This window comes from Mastigoproctus giganteus, chromosome 12 (genome assembly GCF_048544385.1).
Source record: "Mastigoproctus giganteus isolate SK-2022 chromosome 12, ASM4854438v1, whole genome shotgun sequence".
NCBI lineage: Eukaryota > Metazoa > Arthropoda > Arachnida > Uropygi > Thelyphonidae > Mastigoproctus > Mastigoproctus giganteus.
In genome coordinates this window covers 139,187,407-139,211,837 of record NC_143586.1, presented here as the reverse complement: position 1 = coordinate 139,211,837, position 24,431 = coordinate 139,187,407, and the positions used below count along the sequence as shown (strand labels likewise).

The following is a 24,431-nucleotide window of genomic DNA, read 5'->3' as shown; positions in this document are numbered from 1 at the left end:
ACGAGGGGATTTTGATAAGTTTCCGGCCTGACAAGGAAAAAATTTGAATAGATGAAAATCCTTTTAGTATGTTGTTACCCAATGTCTCATAACATGTGCAAAATTTCATTAATTTCCCGATAGTAGTAATTTTTTTTTTACAAGTCTGAAGTGACCATGGTGACGCAAAGTGTGAGTTTTTCCAAAGTTGAGAAGAGAGCCATCATCAAGTACCTTTTCTCCAAGAAAATGGGAGCCAAAGAAATTTATGATGAATTGAAACAAACAGTGGCCAAGGAGTGCTTCATGCAGCACAGTGAAATCGTGGGTGGTGGATTTCAGGAGGGGGAGAACAAGCACAGAAGATGAGGAAAGACCAGGAAGACCCAAGAGGCTAGGCTTGACTTGGTCATCGCGCAACACAGTGGCAACCCCCAAGGCAGAATGCACTGGTCCCACAGGAACTAGTAGTTGTTGGTGACTCTATTGTCAGGGAAATGGGGATCATGCTTTGTAAAAAGGATAGGTGGAACAGGACCAGGTGCAAAGGTTGATGACGTTGTAGAGCGGATATCATCTTTTAAGGGCACAAAAGGTGATATAGTTGTACATGTTGGCACAAATGATATTAAGAGTAGGAGACCGGCAGAATTACTTAACAAGTACAGGTCACTGTTGAAAAAAAGCCGTCAATTAGGGTTGAATTTGAAAGTGTCTGCAATTCTGCCCAGACACGATAGGAGGGAGTGTATGATGAGAGCCTTATCAATGAATTCGGCCCTGGAAAGATTGTGCAAGGCTCAAGGGGTAGGATTTTTTTCTGCCTGGTCTGTACTTTTTAACAGAAGGGTCTGCTTCTACAGGGATGGGATACACTTAAATAGAAAGAGTGCAAGAATATTTTCTGATGCTATCGAGGCAGTATTAGGTGGGTCGGAAAACTACTAGCTTGGGGGGATACATGGACTAATAGATTAACAGTAGCCATTGGCAAAGGTGAAAGTGATTCTTGCACTGCATATTGGAATGAGCAGAAGCCTGGAAAACAAGATGCAGGATGTTTCAGTGACTGGTGGGAGTCATCGCAGTACAAGTAAACACATGGGTTGTGTTAGGGTAGCTAAGAATAATAACAGGTGCATTTATACTTGCGTGTACACCAATGCTAGGAGTTTGGTAAATAAATTTGATGAATTTGAGGTATTGCTCAAAGCATCAAAGGCGTTGGGATATCAGAGACTTGGTTCACACAGATATAAGGAATGCAGAACTGGAATTTGGGGAGTACAACGTCTACAGAAAGGATAGACAGGATAGGAAGGGAGGAGGGGTTATGCTATTAGTTAAGAAACACATAAAATCCAAGGAAGTGAAGCCAGTCGACATGGCTGGACAGTGCAGTGTTGAGTCACTTTGGTGTGACATAAGCATTGGGAGATCAAAATTGAGAGTAGGAGTGTGCTATAGGCCTAATGACTCTGATGAGTATAATAAGAAAATGTACAGGGAAATAGAGTGGGCCAGTAAATCAGAGAGTCTTATAATGGGGGATTTTAATTTCCCAGATATTGACTGGAATTTGTGGCTTGGTCACTCACACACTAGCAAAGCTTTTGTGAATTTATTGGACAATTCTTTTTTTTCATCAGCATGTTCGGGAGGCAACTGGAGGGAGTAATATACTTGATCTGATTATCAGTAGTGATTCTTCATGCATTAAGAATCTGCAGATAAAGGAACCACTAGGTGGTAGTGATCACAGTGTGCCGAAGTGGGATTTACTGAAAGAGGTAACTCTACTATCAGGGGTAAAGTGAAGGGTTATTGCTTTCGTAAAGGCGATTACGATGGTCTGAGACAGTATTTAAATTCTATAGAGTGGGACCAACTGATAATGTTACCAACAGCAAATTCAAAATGGGAAGCAATCAAAGAACTTATCTTGGAAGCTACTAGGCTTTACATACCAACTAAGAAATATTGTTCAAGATTTAGGCCTAAATGGATGTCAGATGAACTAATGAGACACATGGCAGAGAAGAAAAATACATGGGATACATATAAATTAACACGTGACATAGAAGCCTCTGATAGATATAAGCTGGTCTGTAACCAAGTCACAAAGGAGGTTAGGCAGGCAAAGGCAGATTATGAGAAATCTTTGGCAAAGGATGCAAAGAAAAAACAACAAAGAGTTCTTTACTTATGTAAACTCTAGAAGGAAGGGGATGAATCAGATTGGTCCATTGGATATAGATGGTTCAACTGTTGATGATCCTGCTCAGGTAGCTAACAAACTAAATGAATATTTTGTATCGACATTCACACAAGAGGAGTTATTCAGCGAGGGGAATGCCAGAGGTGTATTCAACTCTGGCAGTAAGCTAGATAATCTTGTAATAACTGAGAGTAAAGTGGAGGAGAAATTGTAGAAGATAAACACAAGAAAAGGCACCTGGGTAGATGGGATCTATCCAGTTATATTAAAGGAGGCAGCAAAGGAAGTAAGGAAACCCTTAGTCATAATTATGAGAGCTTCCTTGGACTCAGGGGAGGTACCCATAGACTGGAGATGTGCGAATGTGACCCCAATTCACAAAGGAGGATCAAAGGCTGACACAAGTTATTATAGACCTGTGAGTTTAACTTCTGTTCCAGGAAAATTAATGGAGGCACTGGTTAAAGAAGCACTGCAGGATCATCTAGACAAGACTTCAGTTATAGCTCGGACACAGAATGGTTTTGTTAAGGGGAAGTCTTGCCTGACCAATTTGATTGGATACTATGATGCAGTCACAAAAGAGCTGGACGCAGGGAATAACTTTGATATTATATACTTGGATCTTAGAAAGGCTTTTGATACTGTTGCACATGGAAGACTGCTGCACAAATTGGAGCAGTGTGGCTTTGGAGGCAAATTGCTGCTATGGATAAAGGGGTGGTTGAAGGGGAGAAGACAGAGAGTGGTAATCAATGGACACTGCTCATCGTGGACTAATGTTATTAGTGGAGTCCCTCAGGGTTCAGTGTTGGGTCCATTATTATTTTCTGTATTTATAAATAATATTGATGACGGTATATCAAACAACATTAAGCTTGATATACCATCGAAGATGGTATATCAAGCTTAATGTCCAAGTTTGCAGACGATACAAAGGTTGGCAGGGTTGTTAAGGACACTGTTGATGCTATGCTGCTGCAACAGGATCTGGAAAGGTTGAGCAGATGGGCTGAGAGGTGGCAAATGAAGTTTACCATCGTCAAATGTAAAGTACTACATATGGGAAACAGCAACCCCAGAGCAACGTATCAACTCTGTAGTACTACACTGACAGTGGTAGAGAATGAAACGGACCTGGTGGTAATTGTGCAGGCAGATATGAAGTTCTCTGAGCAGTGCAGATCGGCTGCAAGAGTAGCTCATGGTGTCTTGTCAATGATATACAGGAATTTTTCTAGCAGGGATAAGGAGCTGATTATTCCCTTGCATAAGGCCATGGTCAGGCCACACCTTGAGTACTGTCTACAGGTCTGGAGGCCTCATTTCAAGAAGGATGTAGAGCTGCTGGAACGAGTACAGAGAAGGGCAAGCGAATGGAACAAAGGGTTGCTCTTATGAAGAAAGGCTTAAGTTTTGCAAATATATTGTAGCCAAAGCACTGGATATTATGATTGTTACCGTGTGCTGATTGGAGGAATAAATAGGCAATGTGGTAGATGTGCAGAAATGACATTTTCTGTTTGCAGAAATTTTTTTGCTCTTTTTTGGTGAAATTAATGAAATATTACTATTTGGTAATCTGTCTGAAATGTAACACACTGTGCACGTTAACTAAATTGTTTGTGTTATTATCTTTGCACTAAAATTTGGGAAAACATTTTTGTGTCATACAGTTTGTATTGGCTGCTAATTTTTTGAATGTTATCTTCTCTTTACAGTGCCTACCAGTGTACAAAATTTCAAGGGGGGGGGGATTAGTTTCAACATGTTATTGAGGGTTTCCTTGTTGACTGGGAAAACATCTTAGAGTAGGTTTCTCCTAAACAGGCTTCATTGTATTTAGTTTATTTTTGTCGTATAAGTATTCTGTGTTTATTATTAATGAGCACTATGTAATTAAATCTTAAGTCAGTAGTTCATTGGCTGGGGAGTGTCATTTTTTGAATTACTTGCATGAATAATTATGCCCTGTTATATCATAAACAATAAGAAATACCTAATTCATAAAAAATAACATAATAATTCGTAATTATGTTATTCTTGAAATCATAGTTCAGCTCAAGTAATAGGAACTAAAGATGTTAATATAAATGTATGTTTTATTTATGTATTTTAGCTAATTGAAGAAGTGGAATTAGCTTTACTTAATTGTCCAGAATTAGATTCAAAAACAGAAGAAACTTGGAAAGAGGTAACAAAAATTATATATATATAGAAAATGTATAGTATATGAAAAGGAAGAAAGTGATAAAGATAAAAGTATTTCATGGACTAGGGCCACTTATGGTCACTGGGTTCTTTCTGTCTATCAGTGGCCCTATTTCATGGACTAGGGCCACTGGTAGACAGAAAGAACCCAGTGACCATAATGAATATGAGACAAGGAATGTAAGTAACAGAGTGAAGCGATACAGAAAAAAAGAGCACTTTTTCGTATATCTTCACACCAGGATCTGTCTTGCTTATTTGTGTCTGTCTGTCTGTCTTGCTTATTTAGGTTTAGGCTTGAGGTTATTTGTTATCTGGACTTTTTTGTTATATTTGACCTGTTAAAATCAGACCAAGTACTTACCATTTAGATTTTACAATTTTGAAACTTAAATTGACCTGGCCAGTTGGAGCCATCATTTGCCCTTTTTTTTTTTTTTTTATGAGTCTGTCTTCAACCACCGTAGCAAAAGCTTACCTACTACAAAGCAGAACCACTCTATTGCCAGCTGACCCATCACTGCTTCTGTTAGCTATTCTGCCCAGACAAAAATTTCCCACATGCATCTACACCAATTTTACTCCCGTAGTCAAACCAATTCAAATCCTTATTATGGTTTGAAACTAGGGTAGAGTGGCTGAGGAGAAACCTTCAACAGCATCTGTACTGCAAACCATGCTTAGTGTTCTACCAGAATGCACATAGTATCTGCAATAAATTGAATACTGTAGAGCAAATACACTTTTCTGAAATGGTAGGCATTGTTTGCATTACAAAAACGTGGCTTGAATCAGTGCAAGAAACAATTGTGTGATGCAAGGTATGAGACCTTTTTTACATCTTGCTCATGTTACAGAGGAGGAGGAGGAGGAGGAGGAGGAGACATAGCCATGTTCATTAAAGGTGCAAAGGCACAATTTGTATACTCTGCTTCTAGCCAAATGCAGCAGTTTGTAGCCTTTTACTGATAGCAATTTTGGTTAATTCCATATTAATCAACTTAGCAGTTACATACCACACAGTCCAGATTAGGAAACTGTCAATTCTGCAGTAGGATGGCTGATGAAAAGGCTGCATATGTCAGCCTGTCATATAATATGCAGTGATTTCAATCTTACTCTGCATCTGCAGGCGCCTCCGTAGCCAGGTGGGAAGGAGCAGCAGTGCATAGCACACGCTTCTTGATTAGACCGGGGTTCGAGCCCATCACCACCAAATATGGAGGATGCGGAAAGGTCAGGGAATGACCACCGAACCGGAGCAATATGGCCTTAGTTGATAATGCTCCTAAAAAACAAAACAACAACAACATCTGCATCTGCATGTTACTGGAAGCATTGCTCAGAATGATTGCCCCTGCTAGCTTAAAATTAATAAATGATCAACCACCCAGAGGGCAGAATACACTTGATTTAATCCTGACTTCTGCTCAGTGTAACTTAGATTCTAACCCCAAAACTGCATTGATATTAGACTATGAGCCAATTATTTTCTTTGTACTGGTACTGATGCCCAATTTCAATTCCAAATGTGAAAAATGAAAAAAAGGATAATCCCTCCAAAATTCTTGAATGTTGAGAAATGCTTGATAGCAGCACAAAGCATCCTGTGGGATAAACTTTAAAATTATCCTGTAGATCTTGCAGTGGAGCTCATAAAAAAAAAAAAAAAAGGCTAAAAACTGTTCCATTATTTGCAGCATCCAGAAATGTTAACATTACATGTAGGTCCAGGTCATGGTGGACCCTGCAACTGAAGGCCATTTTTACTTGAAAACTTTTGGAAACAATCAAGTTCTACAAGACAGGGTATCGTACTCTAGGGTACTGCTTCCCAACCTTTTTGCACCAGGCACACTTGGAAAATTGTAATTTTTGTATGCTACACAGAGACAAACTGGGGCAGATTTTGGGGTGTCTATAAGGATTTTGTGAAAAAATTTATTACATTTACTTTATGTTATATATGTAATTATGATAAGAAAAGTAAAATATAAATACTATGGAAGATATTAAATATTTAATACTAAATTCATACAAAACTTCAAAATAAAATCTTTAAACATCTTTTTAATGAGAAACTTGCACTTGCTTTTGTGAACATAAGATTTTTATATCAGGTTTTATTCGTAAAATGGCTATGGGTAACTCCTGATTCAGACTTTTTAATTATGATATCTTTGAATTCTTGATAGTCACCAATGAGAAACTTGCACTTGCTTTTGTGAACATAAGATTTTTATATCAGGTTTTATTCGTAAAATGGCTATGGGTAACTCCTGATTCAGACTTTTTAATTATGATATCTTTGAATTCTTGATAGTCACCATCGACGAGAAACTTTGTTCACACAAATAGTTTTTTTTTCTTTCTTTTTTTTTTTTTATAAAAACCCCAAACATTACAGGTATTAGAACCTATAGTACTTAGTACCTTGCTTGGGTTGGAGGTTGAGAAAACGACAAAAGATATTTGTTGACATTAGACTTGAACTTCTGTAGACTGTAATTTTCGGGAAATATGTATGAAGGAAGGAAGGTTGTTCCAGAAAACGGCAGTTGAATGAATAAACGAGGAAGATGAAAAGTTGGTTCTGTGAGTTTGAAGTTGGGCAGTAAATAGATGTTGGCTGGTGGCGGCACGTGTTCGGACTGTTTTGAAAGAGAGAGAGCAGGAATTATAGAAGCCAATTCAGAAGAACAGTGGCCGGGGAAGTATCTGTAGAAAAGGCATGCAGCAGAAACAGTACGTCTATGAGACAGTGAGTGGAGAGACTCTGTTAGAGAGGAGTCATTAATTAACCTAACTGCCTTCGTCTGAATGATATCTAGATTTATTTATTTATTTATTTATTTTTTGTTTTTTTAGGAGCATTAGCAACTAAGGCCATATTGCTCCGGGGATATGCGGTGGTCATTTCCTGACCTTTCCGCACCCTCCGTATTTGGTGGTCACGGGCTCGAACCCCGGTCTAATCAAGAAGCGTGTGCTATGCACTGCTGCTCCTGCCCACCTGGCTACGCAGGCGTCCAATGAAATCTAGAAGCCTGAGAGAGGGTTTGGGAGCACCGCCCCAAATGTGGGAGCAATATTCCATTGTAGGGCGGATTTGCAGTTTGTACAGAGTGAACAGCTGTTGGGAAGAAAAGTAAAAAGAGAAAACCAAGTTTTTTAAATGCAGAGGAAGCAATATTTGTAATGTGCTTGTGCCAAGAGAGATTAGAAGTCAGGGTAATCCCCAAAAGAGATATATCATTTTGCCTAGAAATCGGAGTGTCACTAAAGATAAGCATAGGAGCAGAAGAATCCTTTTTGCGAGATATAAGACAAGATTGAGTTTTAGAAGGGTTGAAATCAACTAAGTTTTCTTTGTCCCACTGGAGAATTACCTGACGATCGGCATTTAAGGAATTGGTAGCGGATATTCGAGAAGTTGAAGCTTGATTGAGCAGGACAAAGTTTCTCAATCTTCAAAGTGAAATGCAATGTGCTATCATCGGCAAAACTATGGATAGGATTTCCAGTCAATGGAAGAAGGTCATTAATATACAAGAGGAAAAGAGTGGGGGAAAGAACTGAACCTTGGGGGACACCAGCATTAGTGGAAAAGTTAGAAGACAGAGAGCCATCTACCATCACTCTCAGTGAGCGATCAGAGAGAAAACTGGATAACGAATTACAAAAAACAGTTGGCAAACCATAAGATGGATGCTTGTTTAGGAGACCTTTGTGCCAAACACGATCGAAAGCCTTTGAGATGTAAAGAGCAACTGTGTTTCCCCGAACTTTTCCATTGAATTTGTCCATAAATGGGTAACTTAAGCCAGAATATCACCAGTGGATCGACACTGATGAAATCCATACAGGTGATTATTGATCAGATGGAAGGTTTCTAGGTAGTTTAAGAGTTGGCGGTTAATTGATTTCTCCATTACTTTAGAAAGAATAGAAGTAATTGCAATGGGACTATAATTGGATGGGAGGGATTTGTCACCCTTTTTAGGAACTGGCTGGATATGAGCAAATTCCCAAGCAGAAGGAAAAACACCTTTGGAATAAGGAAGTGAAAAAAGGTGACAAAGAACAAGAGTAAGTTCAGGAGCACATGTTTTGAGAACAAGTGAAAAAATATCATCAGGACCTGGAGCTTTCTTAGCATCAAGATTTGTCGAAATTCTTCTGACATCCTTTTAACAGAAGACCACAGGAAGCATTGAATGGAGCATGCTGGGAATGGTGGGAGGTGTTTTACCAAGATCACTAATACATGAGTTGAAAGAAAAATGGGATGCGAGCATGCCAGCTTTATCCTTGGCTGAAGTGACAATAGAACCATCTGGTCTTGACTGAGGGGGTAGCAGAGATGGGCAAAAGTTGCAGCCAATAGCTTTTGCAAGAGACCACAATGTTCGGCTACCATTAGGGCAAGAAGCAAGTTTTCTACTCTTAGCCTGTTCAAAATCTACTTTGGACTGATTAATAACTTAATCAGCTTTACAATTTTTGCAAGCTTTGGTATAGGCAGAAAATGAAACTGAAGATTTGGAAACAAGCCAATTATAATATGCAATGTTCTTCTCTTGAAGAGCCGTAGCACATTTATTGGAAAACCAAAGTTTAGATAAAGGACGAGATTTTAAAGTGGAGTGTGGAATGAAGGATTCCATTCCTACAAGAATAATTTCACTGACACGATCTGAGCAAATGTTGACATCAGAAGTTTTGAAACAGTAATCCGGCCAAGGGAAAGAAGAAAAGAAATCTCGCAGGTTGTTGTTGTTGTTATGGAGGCTTAATGGCACATAAGCATCTATGGCTATAATGTGCCTCTCGCAGGTTATCCCATTTTGCATTCTTGTAATGCCAAACAATATGAGGTTGGGAATAGCCATTAGATAAAGGCTCCATTGGAGAAGAGACAATCACCAAGTTGTGATCTGAGGTGCCCAAAGGACCACTCGCTTTGACTGTGTACTTAGAAGGGTTGTTTGTGAGAAAAAGATAGTGTGTTGGCTGCATGGATAGGATTGTCTGGTATTCTTGTAGGTAAATTAACAATCTGTTCAAGGTCATTAGTAATTGCAAAAGTCTCAGCATCTCGACCAGTTGGAAACAGTAATCCGACCAAGGATTACTGTTTCCAACTGGTCGAGATTAATGTGACTTAATCGTTGAATTAATGTGACTAGAAAACAGAAGCCAGCTGGAGTTGTGAACATTATAATCACCAAGGAAAATTACCTCACTGTTAGGAAAGCTAGACTGGAGAAAGTCAAGTTGCAAAGAGAGGAAGTCAAAGAGCTCCAAGTGATTAGTGGAGTTGGGAGAATGGTAGAGACAACAGATGAATTTTACGGAACGAGGTAGAGAGATTTTAAGGCAGAGAAGATCGAAAAGGGGAGATTCCAAATTACCAAGTCTCTGACAGGTTTGTTTGTTGTTTGTTATTTGGATTTTAGGAGCATTAGCAACTAAGGCCATATTGCTCCAGGATATGCGGTGGTCATTCCCTGACCTTTCCGCATCCTCCATATTTGGTGGTGACGGGCTCGAACTCCGGTCTAATCAAGAAACATGTGCTACGCACTGCTGCTCTTTCCCACCTGGCTACGGAGGCGCCTTCTCTGACAGGGAATATTGGAATGGACATATGCACAAGTATCACCTTTGAGGCAAAAGGAATCATACAGCGAATAATTTGGGCAACTGAGATGAGCAGTGGTTGAATCAACCGATAACTGAGATTCTGTCAGAAAAAGTACATGGGGTTTAGCAGACTGCAAGTGGAAATGGACATCATTGAGATTAGAATTGAAACCACATATATTTGTGAAATGAACTAGGAAGTGTTTGGGAGGTTTAGATCTTTTCGCAGATAAGCTTGCTCTATTAGTTTGACAATTCATGGTGTATGCAATAGTAAGAAATAGTGGGGGGGGACATGCTGTATGAAGTAATGAAATTTTTGGATATGGTGTACACATGGTAAGAATATACCCAGATCCTCGACAATGCCTCCCTCATACACACTACTCAGACTCCCTCCAGTCACTATCTGGCAGAGTAGAGGTAGCAAGATTATACACTAGGTGATCCGGAAGTCTCCTAAAGAGTTACCAATAGGTTCGGTCCGGTGTACTAACTAGCGGCCGGCCTGCGAATACCGTTTTAGAGCTGTACCCTCGAAATGTAAGGAAAATTGTATCTCACCATGATGTTCATCATAACCTCAAAAGTCATCAGTCATACTGCATGATGGAAGAGATGGGGAAGGGGTGACCGGAACTTAGCTCTGCAGACTAAACATGGGTTCCACCACTTCAAACCTCCGATAAGCAAAGTGGTGGTATTTCACTGGTTGATGAGAGTCATCTTCCACCTAGTATTGCTTGGTAGCACAGAGTGGCAGCATTCCTCCATGTGGTGTGGGTGCCACACTTCGACCTCTGCTTACGTTAGTTCACTCCTGGGTGGTGACCAACAGTGTGCATGTGCATGGAGGTTATACCCAGGGTTTAACTGTCCCACTATCATGAAGGTGCAAGCAGTGGATTTGGCTCTCACAGACTGTCCGGACTTCACCGAAATTGGGTCGTCACTTGACTTGAGTGTCACCTGAATATCAGTTCCATCAGTGTTTTAGACTCCCAGGTAGCAAGCACAGCTTGTCTGGCATATCTGAGAGAATGTCTGTGACAACCTCAAGGACCATAGTTGGTTGCAAATGGAAAAGTGTCAACTGCTTTTTCTTTGATTGAAGGAAATTCCTTTCTTGCCATTAACCAAAATTCAGATAACTCAATTTCTTTAAATTGTACTTGAATGGTGCGATAATTTCTTAAATCTAACAGCTCTTTTTTTTCTTTCATTGATAAATGTAATGCTGGAATTTCTAGGGATAATGCGAATGGATTTTGAATCCAGTCAATTTTTTTTACATCAAGAATTACTATTAATATGGTTAGGGAAGGACATTACATGGTTTCTATCCATTTAAATTATAATATATCTAAATTACCACTCTTATACCACGTGGAGTTTTTAATATATTTTATTTAGGTGTTACCTAAACTAATATTCATTGAGTAACGTTTCAGGTATCTTGCCAATATCTATCATCAGACCTTGTTGTTGGAAGACAAAAATAACTTATATTTTATATTGAGCAGATCTAAATAACAACTAAGATGTATTTACATATGATCAATTCTGATTTATAGAAAATAGATGAAAAGTTCTAGGTTATAATAACAAATTAGCAAATTAGGAATTAGCATATCTAAGTTATGATTATGATCAAAAGGAACAATTGTATGTTACAGTGAGCTATTTTCAGTTTCATTATGGTTAACCTATTTTTAATTAAATAAATAAACTTCTTACCTGCTGACTAAATCCTCCTGCCGGACGTTCAGATATAAATGGGCAAAACGCTCAGTCAGCAATACATTTATAGGTAAGGTATTCATATAGTTAGCCAATAAGAATATTGTCGGTTGCCTATCCTGAATCCAGGGTGCTTGTGCAGTGACCTTTGTTCTCTTGCTCTCCATGTGGTATAAGAGTGGTAATTTAGATATATTATAAATTACCACTCCTATACCACATGGAGAGCAAGTGGTATAAGAGTGGTAATTTAGATATATTATAATTTAAAAAGAATTACTACATTATTGAAAAATGTAGTAATACTTGATAAAGTAAAACTTCATCACTATTTCAAAATAGTGATAAAGTTTTTCCTTAAGCAAACACAAATGTTGCTCTACTAATCCCAATAATTCTTCTTTAGGATTTAAATTATAACACTGATTAAACATCATTAGCGATCTGTTTTTAACCTCATTTTTCCAAAGTTGAATAGCAGCAAAGTTGAATTTTTCTTTGAATCCATAAACTTTGTTTGTACATGTTAGTATGTTTTCATGTGAGCCTTGCAATTTTCGATTTAGTTCATTCAGGTGCTCAAAAATATCAGTTAAGTAAGCTAGTTTTTGGAGCAAATAACTATTCTTCATTAAATCTGCAAAGTAAGAATTATTCACAAAAAATTTTTTGAACTCTTCTCTTAGATCACAAAGCCAACATATTTCAGTGTTAAATAGCAGAGAGTGGTATTCCGATCCCATTTCTTCCCACAACGCTGAAAACAGACGTGACTTTAACGGTTTGGATTTTATTAAATTCACCATCTTAATAACATCATGTAATATGGAATTCAGATCCACAGGCAAACTTTTAGATATGAGAGTCTCTTTGAATAAAACAATGAACTTCTTTTACTGAACTTCTATTACATGAACTTCTGGGTTTTCAGAATGAATTCTTGATATAAAACCTTTAACCCTTCTGGTCATTGTAGCTGCACCATCAGTACACAAGCAGTCTTTCCATGATATCTTATTTATCTCAAAGTATTCATTTACCGCTTTGAATATTTTATTCCCAGTAGTGTGATTTGGCAGTTCTTTACAGAACAAATAATGTTCTTTCAAGCATATCTTTTCAGTGATTCTTAGTGCTATTAATTGAGCATAGGTACTAATGTCTGTAGATTCATCGATTTGCAAAGAAAATTTTTTAGATTTGATAATTCTCTGAATTAATTTTATTTCTATGTCATCTGATATGTCTTCAATGTGCCTGCTAATAGTGTTATTCGAAAGTGGCACTTTTTCAATTTCCTTTGTTTCTTTTTCCCCAAGCATAGTGTCAACAATTTCAATGCAGGCTGGTGAAATAAGCGATTCTGCAATTGTATGAGGCATTTTGGATTGGCAACCAATTGACCTTATAACTAGCCTCTTGAGGTGGTGCCTCCATAGCCAGGTGGGAAAGAGCAGCAGTGCGTAGCACACGCTTCTTGATTAGACCGGGGTTCGAGCCTGTCACCACCAAATATGGAGGATGCGGAAAGGTCAGGGAATGACCACCGCATATTCCCAGAGCATATGGCCTTAGTTGTTAATGCTCCTAAAAACCAAATAACAACAACATAACATAACAAAGCCTCTTGAGCTTGATTTGATACTGTTGTAATTGGATTCATAAAAGAACTTTACTTCCTATTTTATGTTTGAAGACGCTTAAAACGATTCAAATCTTTTTCTGCACATGATGGATGTTTCGTGGTAAGGATCTGTCATAGTTTACTTAGTACCATTGCTTCATTTGATAACTCTTCTAGGCAATAAGACATAATGAGTTGAGGAATAGAGGAATTATTGGAGCATACCAATCCATATTTCATATATTCCTCAATACCGGCTTTATTTTTTGGACTACTTTGTTTGGCCCATGAATCTGGTGACTTTATAGCTCTCTTCAAAAAGTTTTCCATTATGGGTGGAAAATAAATATCTACAAAAATTAAATTTGGTTAAATAAAAGGTACTTAATGAAGCAATTTAATAAATATATTTTGAACAATTATTTATTTTTAGATATAAACATTGATTTTTATTTCTAAAAGTAAGCAATAACTTATTATACAATATAAATTTTCAGTAGAAAAATGTGAAAGCTGGACCAAAATAATTCGAAAAAACCAATATGCAAAACAAAAAACAAATTGAAATAAAGTAAGTAAAATAATTTTTTTGCGTTTAAGCGGTGATAGCCAACTCGATTTTCATATAAAAATATATTTTTATCAAAGATAAGAGAAAAAATATTATCATTTATTTAAAGTGTTATGCTGATTTTCTGATTATATTTTTAAATTATAGAAATTTTTCTTGCATAAGAAATGATTTATATATATTTTTTTGGGTTCATTAAAAAGATATTTTTCAAATTTAAGTTTAAAAAAAAGAGGAAATATAAAAAAAGAAAGAAAACGTGATTTTTATGCTTCCAACAAAGATCAAACTAAAGTGCTTATAAACTAAAATCAGAGTTGTTGGAAATTGTATTCAAATATACCCGGTTAGTGATGCCACAATTCATTCCAATTAGGTTCTTATATCTTTTCATATAATAAAATTACAAACCAATAAAATTTTGACAGGTTATACAAATTGGATTTGATTTTTGATAACTATGAAAATTTTATAAAAATTAAATCTCTTACAGCACATTATTATTTTATTATTATTATTATTATTATTATTAGCTACATAGTGCAAGGAAACATCAATAATCTTTCTGCGACACACTAGTGCTGCAGCACACTGGTTGGGAAGGTCTACTCCTAGAGTAGACCTTCTAGAGTAGACACAGGCTATCTTCAATAGGTGCAAATCGGAAGTTAAAGGAAAAAACCATATCTAAACTTCTCTTGAGAACCATCTTGCAAATTTAGATCTTGAAGAGTGGATAGATTTCATAGCTAGATTCTCCAGAGTCTAATGGTACTACCAATTTTATCTTATCACAAACAAAAACAGCCTTCCCAAACTCAACAATCCAACTTAACAGGCAACACATAATGTCATCATAAATTCTGTTCATGCAATGGCAACCACAGGATTGGATACAATAACACATTTTATCATTAAGTGTCTGAGTCTGTATATTATTGATCCACTGGTAAACATCTTTAGTGCAATCCTCTCAAAACAGGCATTTATCCTCACACAGAACAAATACTCCATGAGACCATTACAGAAGACAGTGCCTATGTCACCCAAGCATTTCTGGGCTTTATCATCAGCTTCAACCCTACTCATACTGGAAAAAGCAATTCTACCTGTCCTAACAAAGCATTTACTTCCACAACAGCCCCTGCAGTATCACTATGTATTAGCTAACTGTTCTAATGGTCCATATCTCCTGGTTATGTCTAACCTTGCACTCTAAGCTTTTTGATGATAAAGCAGACTTAGCCATTCTATACATTGACCTAGAGGTAGCCTTTGATACCATCAACGTCAAAAGACTTCTTACACTTAAAATTGTTTTCCACCTTCAGGGAAATACCCTGGCCTTCATAAGATCCTTACTCACATGCAGAACTGTATTCCTCAGGAACAATAAATCAGTCTATACTAGAAAAATAGTATAGACTGTATACTATATACTAGAAAAATAGTATACAAGTTTTGTGCAGATTGCTTTTCACAGCTGTATTCATATCTTTCATCGATATTGCAATGAAGATATTTTGATGTATGCCGACGACATCAAGGTACTGATCCAACTAAAATTACTAATTATATAAATAATAGAATCGACGAGTTAGGTTTTTACCTTTCTTCCAGTTTTGGATGTGCTTAAACTCCAGTAAATTCAAGATGATGATGATATTCTCTTTAAAGAGTCATCACCAGCCAAAATTCTACTCTCTTTCTGTGGAGCCCAGATTCACACAGTGAAAAGCACAAAGATCTTGGAGTTATTTTCGACTGAACACTTAGATTCCATCAGCATATGAGGCTCTAGTAACAGAAATGCGTAGCATTAGATGGTGTACCAAACAAAACTTTCTTTATGCAAAGCTTGGAGAACAATGAAGAAATATATCCAGACTGTAATTTTTCCTATGATGCTCTGTGCAGCAGAAATTAGGGCATCAGTAGCCTCAACAGTCAAAAAATATTATGATGCATCATCTGTGAGGTATCATGTCACTGCTAGTTAAAAATAATTAAACAGATGGTGTCAGCTCATCTGACAGGTTCTTGTGTTTCTCCATGAAAACTGTAAAAATTCACCCAAAAAACTAAAATATATAGAATTTTTTTCAGATTTTTATTCATTAAATTAACAGTTAATAGAGGAACATTATTTTACAGAGTCACTGTCCAGTAACATCACCACAACCAGGTTAACATAGGGGTTGGGAAGGCAGTGCACTTCAGCCAACTTTGCCTCACATCCTCACTGGTGATTGGAGGGAGAGTTCTTGCATGTTAAGATCTTCATCAAAGTGCTGCTGCTGACACTTTGATTCTTCCATGATTACTTGTGATGAATTTGTGAGTATATGATCATGATCTGGACAGAAAGGCCCATCCTTTACAACTCTCAAAAGAACAACAAGACAATCTTAAAAAGTCTTAAAAAAAAACAAGACAATCTCAATCAAATGTGAAGATCATGCTTATTGTATTTTTTTGACTCACAGGGCTTTGTTCATTATGAATTTTTCTACTTGATCTTACAGTGAACCGGGGGGAGACTCTTTTATTGCACCACCTTCGCTTGTGACAGTTACATGATAGGATAGTGTTGCAATGTGAATAGCTGTTAGAGTCGACAGAAGGTCCTTTCTAGTAGTTCCAGGAGACATGAGGAATTGGAGATGGGGCTGAAGTGTTTCTCTAATGATGGCGTTCTTATTTTCGGTTGTGACCTTACCAAATAGACATTCCATTGATGAGGAAAGATGCGTTTGGTTAGTACTGCATTGAGGATGCTGACAATGGGTTGGATGATATATGGACCCAGGCATCTGAGCATGAACTGGGGTATTCCATCTGCACCCACAGCTGTAGAGGATGGGGTTAAATTCAAGACTGCTAAGATTTGGCATTTAGATATAGTGATGGATGTCAGCGAGTCTTGTCTACTACGAGGACTACTATAAAACAGTTCTATGGAGATTGTGTGATGCTGCTTAGAGAAAACTGCTGGAAAATTGTACTTTGGGGAATTGACACTTGCATCGTTACACCTCTGTGCACTTTATGTTAAGAATTTCAGCTAAGGTAAAGAAAGCCAACACAAGAACTACAGAAAACTACTGGAAACTTACCAGACAAACTGGTTTGCTGCTACCACACTTCAGTGCTGCTCGCCCGGTTAACAGACAGTGTGGATTTTTGGTCGAGAGCAGAAGTTGAGAATGATATATTGATTGACACGTAGGTGTGACAGATGATATAATGATTAGTGTGTTAACATATCAGATGATAACATTATACCATCAAATTATTGGTTTGCATGTGTTGTTGCATAGGCGATGTAATGATTGGTGTGTGAGTGTGACAGATGATAAGATGATACTGTGTAGTCATTGGTTGGCATTATGATGTGTATTTATGAGTAAAGAATGGTGTATAATTAGTTTTGAAGTGAACGGTAAATAGGTTTTTCTCACTATTAAAAGCAAATTATTGGAGTTCATTAGTGTTTTTGCTATTAAAAAAACCCCATTACCGATTCTTTTGATATTTTTAAGATTAGGTTAGGAAAAAATGAAAAGGTTTCTTTATTTTTCATAACCTGACCTTAAATGTTAGGTTTGGAAAAGATTCTTTATCTATATACATAACATAACATCAGTCAATCACTTAATGCTATTATGTTATCGTCTGTTGTGTTCACACACCAATCAATACATCATCTGTCATGCCTACGTGTCAATCAATATATGGAGGGTTGGGATTCATAGTGGTGTAAGCCAGTTGTTCTGATTTTTGAGAACAAGGTGTTTTGTGTTTGCATTAAAAAAAAACTCAAAAAATTTATTTTAATAAATTGTGATACACCTGGAGGTTAAAAAAACTTTAAAAATTTACATGAGCTTGACAATTTTGTTAATATTAAATTTTTTGGTCAGCAGTGTTTATATAATTGACTGACACCATTATGTTTCTAAGTAGTTTTAAAATGGTAAATACTGTAAGGAGATGGCTGTGATATCAAAATTACAATTTTCATACAGAAGAGATTATATTTTTTCCTGTAAAAAGTACACAAAAACAAAATTTTAAAAAACCTGAGCAATAACCACATTGGGAATTTTTTGTCAAAATCGTTAAGATTGTCTTAGTTGTTGCAGAATGATCATAAAAAAGTTAAGATGAACATAAATTTAATTATAATGTATAATTAAAATATGGTCGCAAAATTAAAAAAAAAATTATAGTTGCTTTTTGTTAATGTTCTCATTTTTTTTTTAAAAACAATTAAAAAGTCATCACCACTAATTCGATAATCATAAAATGCTGTCACACAAACAAACTACTGTTTATGCTTTGTCTTCTTCCTTGTAGTCAGATAAGGGAACTAGATCATCAACTTTTTTTGAGCTTCTAATACATTTAAAGAAGGCATGGTGAACTGGAGGGATGTATTTGAGAAGGTATAGCATGTCTCTTTTCTTTAGAAAATTCAGGACTCTAGGACCATCATACAACTTTTCTTGTTCATTGGAAAACAGGCCTTGAGCTTCGGGTTGCATATCATATAATTTTCTAGCGATGACCGACTAACTGAGTTAAAATAAATTTATTGAAATAAATCTATATTATTTATTTATTTCAGTAGATTTATTTTAACTCAGTTAGTTGGTTGTTGCTAGAAAATTGTATGGTTTTCTTGTTCAGTATTTTTCAAGCTCTTAGGTCAACCGTCCTTATTGGGTTTGACATTCAATTCCCTGAAAGGGATGTCTTCATCCAATGTACACTTGTAAAAAATTGTGAACAGATTTTCCTTTTTCATAATGGAGCCTGTATCTTCAACCAGTTTACATTTTTGCCTTCAACATTCTTCTTCTATTTGGTTATGCCTTTTTCAAGAGCTTCTGTTTTCAAAAAAGTCATCTTGTTGCATCTTTATAACCATAAACTTGTTGTGTCTTCTAGCAGATTTCATACCATCCATCTGGAAACAGATAATCTTGTTTTTTTTTCACTTGTTTTTTTCCAGCTTTCTCAATCAGCCCAAAGGCTGAGTCATTTGGAAAGTAAGAGTGGCCAGAATCCAAGAATTTGTGCTGAATCATTTGGAAAGTAGAGTGGCCAGAATCCAAGAATTTGTGCTGAGTCATTTGGAAAGTAAGAGTGGCCAGAATCCATGAATTTGTGCTGAGTCATTTGGAAAGTAAGAGTGGCCAGAATCCATGAATTTGTGGTCTATGACTTCAACTGAAGTTCCTTGGATCAGTTTCATTAATGATAAGGAAACCTTGATGTTCTGATTTTGGTCAGTGCTTATGTCTCTGTATATCATCACATGCTATTTTTTTTGTTCAACTTTATATGCTTAGTATGGCAAGAAGCAATCTCTTGTGAACCTCTGGATGCAATGATCTCATCCCTTTGTCCTTTTTTACATCGATTGATGTAGAAAAGGACAAAGAAAGGACAGTTGACAGGAGAAAGGACAGATTCCTTGCAAGCATCCTTTCAAGGAACATGAAAATATAAATTAAATTCCGTGTTGAAGACATCTATTGTAATACTCTTTAAGAGGTTCAGTCTCTTTTTGCTCACATCATTCACAATAAAGCACATACATTTTTTTTACGTTCAAGTCAGGGATAAGAAACTTCCTGTTCGGATTATATTTTCAAGTGTAATGACTTTGAAATGTTGGGAAAATATTAATATGATCCTTAAGTAACTGTTTTTGTTTGTCAGTTATCTTTTTTGCTGTTACATGTTTACACCTTAAATCTTCTCCTACAGACTTCTCCTTCCTTACTTTTTCTAAAGCTCACGTCGCCCTTCCATCAGATACAACAAAAGTGTCGAGAATTTTTTTTTTACAAACACGTACTGTGGTATTTTCTTTTTGAATGTAAGACAGATTTGTACATTTATTTCCTCCCTAACTACCAATCTGAGGCCACCTTTGCTTTATAGGTTCATGATGTATAAGACTGCATAAATATGCATTATGTCGAGAAAGATCAGCCGTGGATATAAAATTATTAAATTGTTTTCTTCTCTCCTCTTCTGTTAAGGACTCTATGCATCTTTTTTTACAACCACAATATAAGTTTTCAAACTGCTTACACTTAACTTGTGTTCCTTTTGGGTTCACATACTCCTGACCAAAATTGCGAAGTCTTCTGATTACACTTTATTTGACTCTTTCCTTTTACGTTTTATAAGTTTGAAGGAAGTTTCCTGGCATGCTTCGTCTACTTGGTTGGCCTATTGACTTGCTTCATTTCTCGAGGTTTCAACTTAAAAGACAACTTAAAAATCCTCCACTTATTGAGATTTCAACTTAAGAGATATCTTGCTACATGAAAATGTGAAATACGAAATATGAAAAGACATCTTGCTACAACAATACAAACATGAAACATAACCGCCATCATACAAGCTGTTTAGGAACAAAATGATGTAAGTCAGACTTACTTCACTACGATTCTGAACCTTTTGCTCATATTGTTAACTGTTTTTAACTGTTTCTGAGGCCTAGTATAGACACAATATGTACTGCTATAATTTAGGTTTGCATGATGTCACAAATAACCTTGGCTACGTGTACATTTGGGATGTGACCATTGCATCCAGAGTGTCACAAGAAATTGCCTCTTGCCTGACTAAACATTAAGTTGAACAAAAAAAATAGCATGTGATGATATACAGTGACACATGCACTGCCCAAAATCAGAACATCAAGGTATCCTTATCTTTAATGAAAACGATTCAAGAAACTTCAGTTGAAATCATGGACCACAAATTCATGGTTTCTGGCTCCTCTTACCTTCCAAATGACTCAGGCATTGGGCTGATTGAGCAAGCTGGAAAAATCAAGATTATCTATGTTCCAGATGGATGGTATGATACTGTGAAGTCTTCCAGAAGACACAACAGGTTTATGGTTATAAAGATGCAACAAGATGACTTTTTGAAAACAGAAGCTCCTGAAAAGGGTAGAACAGAACGGAAGAAGAATGTTGAAGGCATAAATGTAAACTGGTTGAAGATACAGTGGCTTCATTATGAAAAAGGAAAACCCGTTCACAATTTTATACAAGTGTTACATTGGATGAAGATATCCCTTTCAAGGAACTGAATGTCAAACCTAATAAGGAGGGTCGACCTAAGAACTTGAAAGTACTGAACAAGAAAAGTTGTATGATGGTCAAAGAGTGCTGAACTTTCTAAAGAAAAAAACATGCTATACATTCTCAAATACATTCCTCCAGTTCACCATGCCTTTTTTAAAGGTATTAGAAACTCAAAAAAAGTTGATGATCTTGGTCCCTTATCTGACTACGAGGAAGAAGAAGATGAAGCATAAATAGTAGTTTTTGTGGTGATAGTGTTTTATGATTATTGAATTAGTGATGATGACTTTTTAAAAAAATGAGAACGTCAACAAAAAGAAACTATAATTTTTTTTTGAATTTTGCAACCATCTTTTACATTATAATTAAATATATTATGTTCATCTTAGCTTTTTTATGATCGTTCTGCAACAACTAAGACAATCTTAACTGTTTTGACAAAAAATTCCCAATGTGCCTATCACTCAGGTTTTTTTTAATTTTATTTTAGTGTACTTTTTACAGGGAAAAAATATTATCTCTTCTGTATGAAATCATAGTTTTGATAACACAGTCATCTCCTTACAGTAATTTACCATTCTAAAATAGGTAAACTATTTTGAAACATAATCATGTAAGTCAATTATGTTGTTGTTGTTATTTGGTTTTTAGGAGCATTAGCAACTAAGTCCATATTGCTCCGGGATATGTGGTGTTCATTTCCTGACCTTTCCGCATCCTCCGTATTTGGTGGTGACGGGCTCGAACCCCGGTCTAATCAAGAAGCGTGTGCTACGCACTGCTGCTCCTTCCCACCTGGCTACGGAGGCGCCTGTAAGTCAATTATATAAATGCTGCTGACCAAAAAATTGAAATAACAAATTGTCAAGCTCGTAAAATTTTTAAAGTTTTTTTAACCTCCAGGTATATCACAATTCATTAAATTAAATTTTTTGAGTTTTTTTTAATGCAAACACAAAACACCTTGTACTCAAAAATCAGAATAGACTGACTTACACCACCATGAATCTCAACCCTCCAATTGTTGCTCCTGGCCAACACACTGGTTCTGGATCATCTATCTTTATTACAAAAAATGTTACCCATATCCCTGACAATAGAGTCGCCCAATAAAACTAGATCGCCTTCAACCAAAGCAATCTGCATTTAACTATTCTTTTCTGGGATCTGCATCGGGGATACATCACTTGGCAGGTCAAGAGATACAGTCAGTTCTGCTATAATGCAGTACATGTGTTCCTAAAAATCTTCACGTTATGGTATTTCACGCATTAAAAACAACAGGGCTTTTGAGAAAAATAGGGAAGGGGCAGAGCACTCAAATAAATAGGGCAGAGCACTCAAAAGAAAAAATGTTGTCTGGTAAGTAAAACACTAAAAAAAGCCAGAAACCCAATAAAACTGCTAACACAGGTTTGCAGTTTTATTGGGATAACTGCAAACCTGTGTTAGCTGCTAACACAGGTTTAAACATCTTAAATTACTAATAAATTAATAAATATTACAGTAATTATAGCACTATAATATATATATACATACTAATTGATATTTCTGTTCACCGACTTTTTTTTTTATTATTGTAAAATTTAAAACAGTAAAAACTATAAGCAATCAATAACGACGAACACAGCATGCACAAATTGCACAAGTGAGATACAGAATAAAAAGTATGAAGCTTATAAAATAGGAATGAAGAGAAGTTTCTGAAAATTTATTTATGTTTTTTATCTGATTGAAAATTCCATGGAAGGGATAACACATTACACCATAATAACAAAAAACCCACAGAATTCCAGCTATCGGTATTATTGCAAATGCAATAAGATCGAGTTTATTACCCATTTATAATTAGATTGCACTAACAAGTAAAAAAAAGACAACTACAGCCATTATCAATTCACTGCAGGATGGAGGCCTCCTCAACGATTCATGTTGAGGGAAATGGACCATAATCTGCTAGAACTAGCACTGAGCCATGCTGATCCAGTGCAAGTTGGCAAATCATTTAGCAGTCAGGAGCTTGAAGCCCGGTCTACTCAAAGAGCATGTGCTACAGCACTCCTACTCCTGACCACTTGGCTACGGAACAGGAACACCAAATTAACCGGGAACTGAAAATTGTTTTTATTGTTTTATGGTAGTGACCTCCAGAAATGGCCTCCTCCGCTGACGCTATCCCACTTCACGAAATTTCTGTTACGTGAGCTCCTGAAAACATGAGTCAGCCTGCAATATCACATGTTATCCTGTGAATACAATAAATGACAACAGCAGGTCTCTGACCAGTATGACTAATGGAAACTATAGCTCTCACACATTTGACATTTTTAAAGCTTTGTAAACTTGTATGTATTGCTGCACTGTGTAGCTTGCTATATTCAGCTTGGTGCTGGGTTTTTATGTTCACCTGGTGTTACTTGCAGATGAAATCATGCATGAGCTAACGTGGAAATCGCATTATACCCTAATATATCATTTGCATTAGAGCAAATTCGTGTTGCTAAATGCTTGTTATAACAGAACTGACTGTACTCGAGTTCCTGAGAAGCTCCCAGTTACATTTGTTTCTAGGGCAAGCATGCATTTCTTCAGTGATTCAAATTCTTCTCATAATACACATTGTTATTTGAGAAGATTGTTACACTCCTTACGCCGACTGGGCTAGCCAGGTGGGTAAAGTGCCTGCCTGGCAACCCAAAGGTCGCAGGTTTGAATCCCGTCTCGGGCTTGGATCAAAGTACTACAAAAACCTTGGGAGGTGCACTATGGCCACAGAAGCCGATGCACCAACAACTACAAAAAAAAAAAAAAAAAAAAATACACTCCTTACATTAAATGAACAGTAAACAATAAAAAAATGTAAATATATATGTATATAAAAAATCCTACTTATATGTTTTCCTCCTCATGTTGGTAACTATCCAGCCAACCTTTGAAAATCCTTAAGCTGTCGACCTCAACTATCCACAGTGGTAACAGTGGTATCAGCTAAAATAAACATTCCGATAATCCAGTATAAACCTATTGTTTTCCCCATAATTTGAATTTATGGTCCGTAGTTCTAGAATCATTTATAATAGTGAAAAATTTCACTTTCATTCATTTTACCATCTACTCACATCTGGTGAGTATGAGCTTAGCACACCCAGGGTCCTGAGCTGGATATCATTCTTCTCTTCTTGGTGATTCCCTTTTACTTTTGACTCTCTCTCTCAGGGTAACTCGAGAATTTTTTTTTGGCTGGTGCAGCATAAGCCTCAGGTTTCCTTGCACCATATAGCTAATAAAGATAATAATAATAATAGTACTCTCTGAGCTTTATGG

The 24,431-nt window shown here is 36.6% G+C and overlaps 1 protein-coding gene across 1 annotated transcript in view; it reads left to right on the top strand.

Annotated features, from left to right (window-relative positions):
- Nucleotides 1–24,431, top strand: part of LOC150077456 (dynein axonemal intermediate chain 7-like) — a 325,962-nt gene that overhangs the window by 82,434 nt on the left and 219,097 nt on the right. Inside the window, exon 6 of the mRNA XM_090385907.1 lies at nt 4,317–4,391. Coding sequence (XP_090242033.1) covers nt 4,317–4,391 — 75 coding nt within the window. The remainder of the gene's footprint in view (nt 1–4,316; nt 4,392–24,431) is intronic.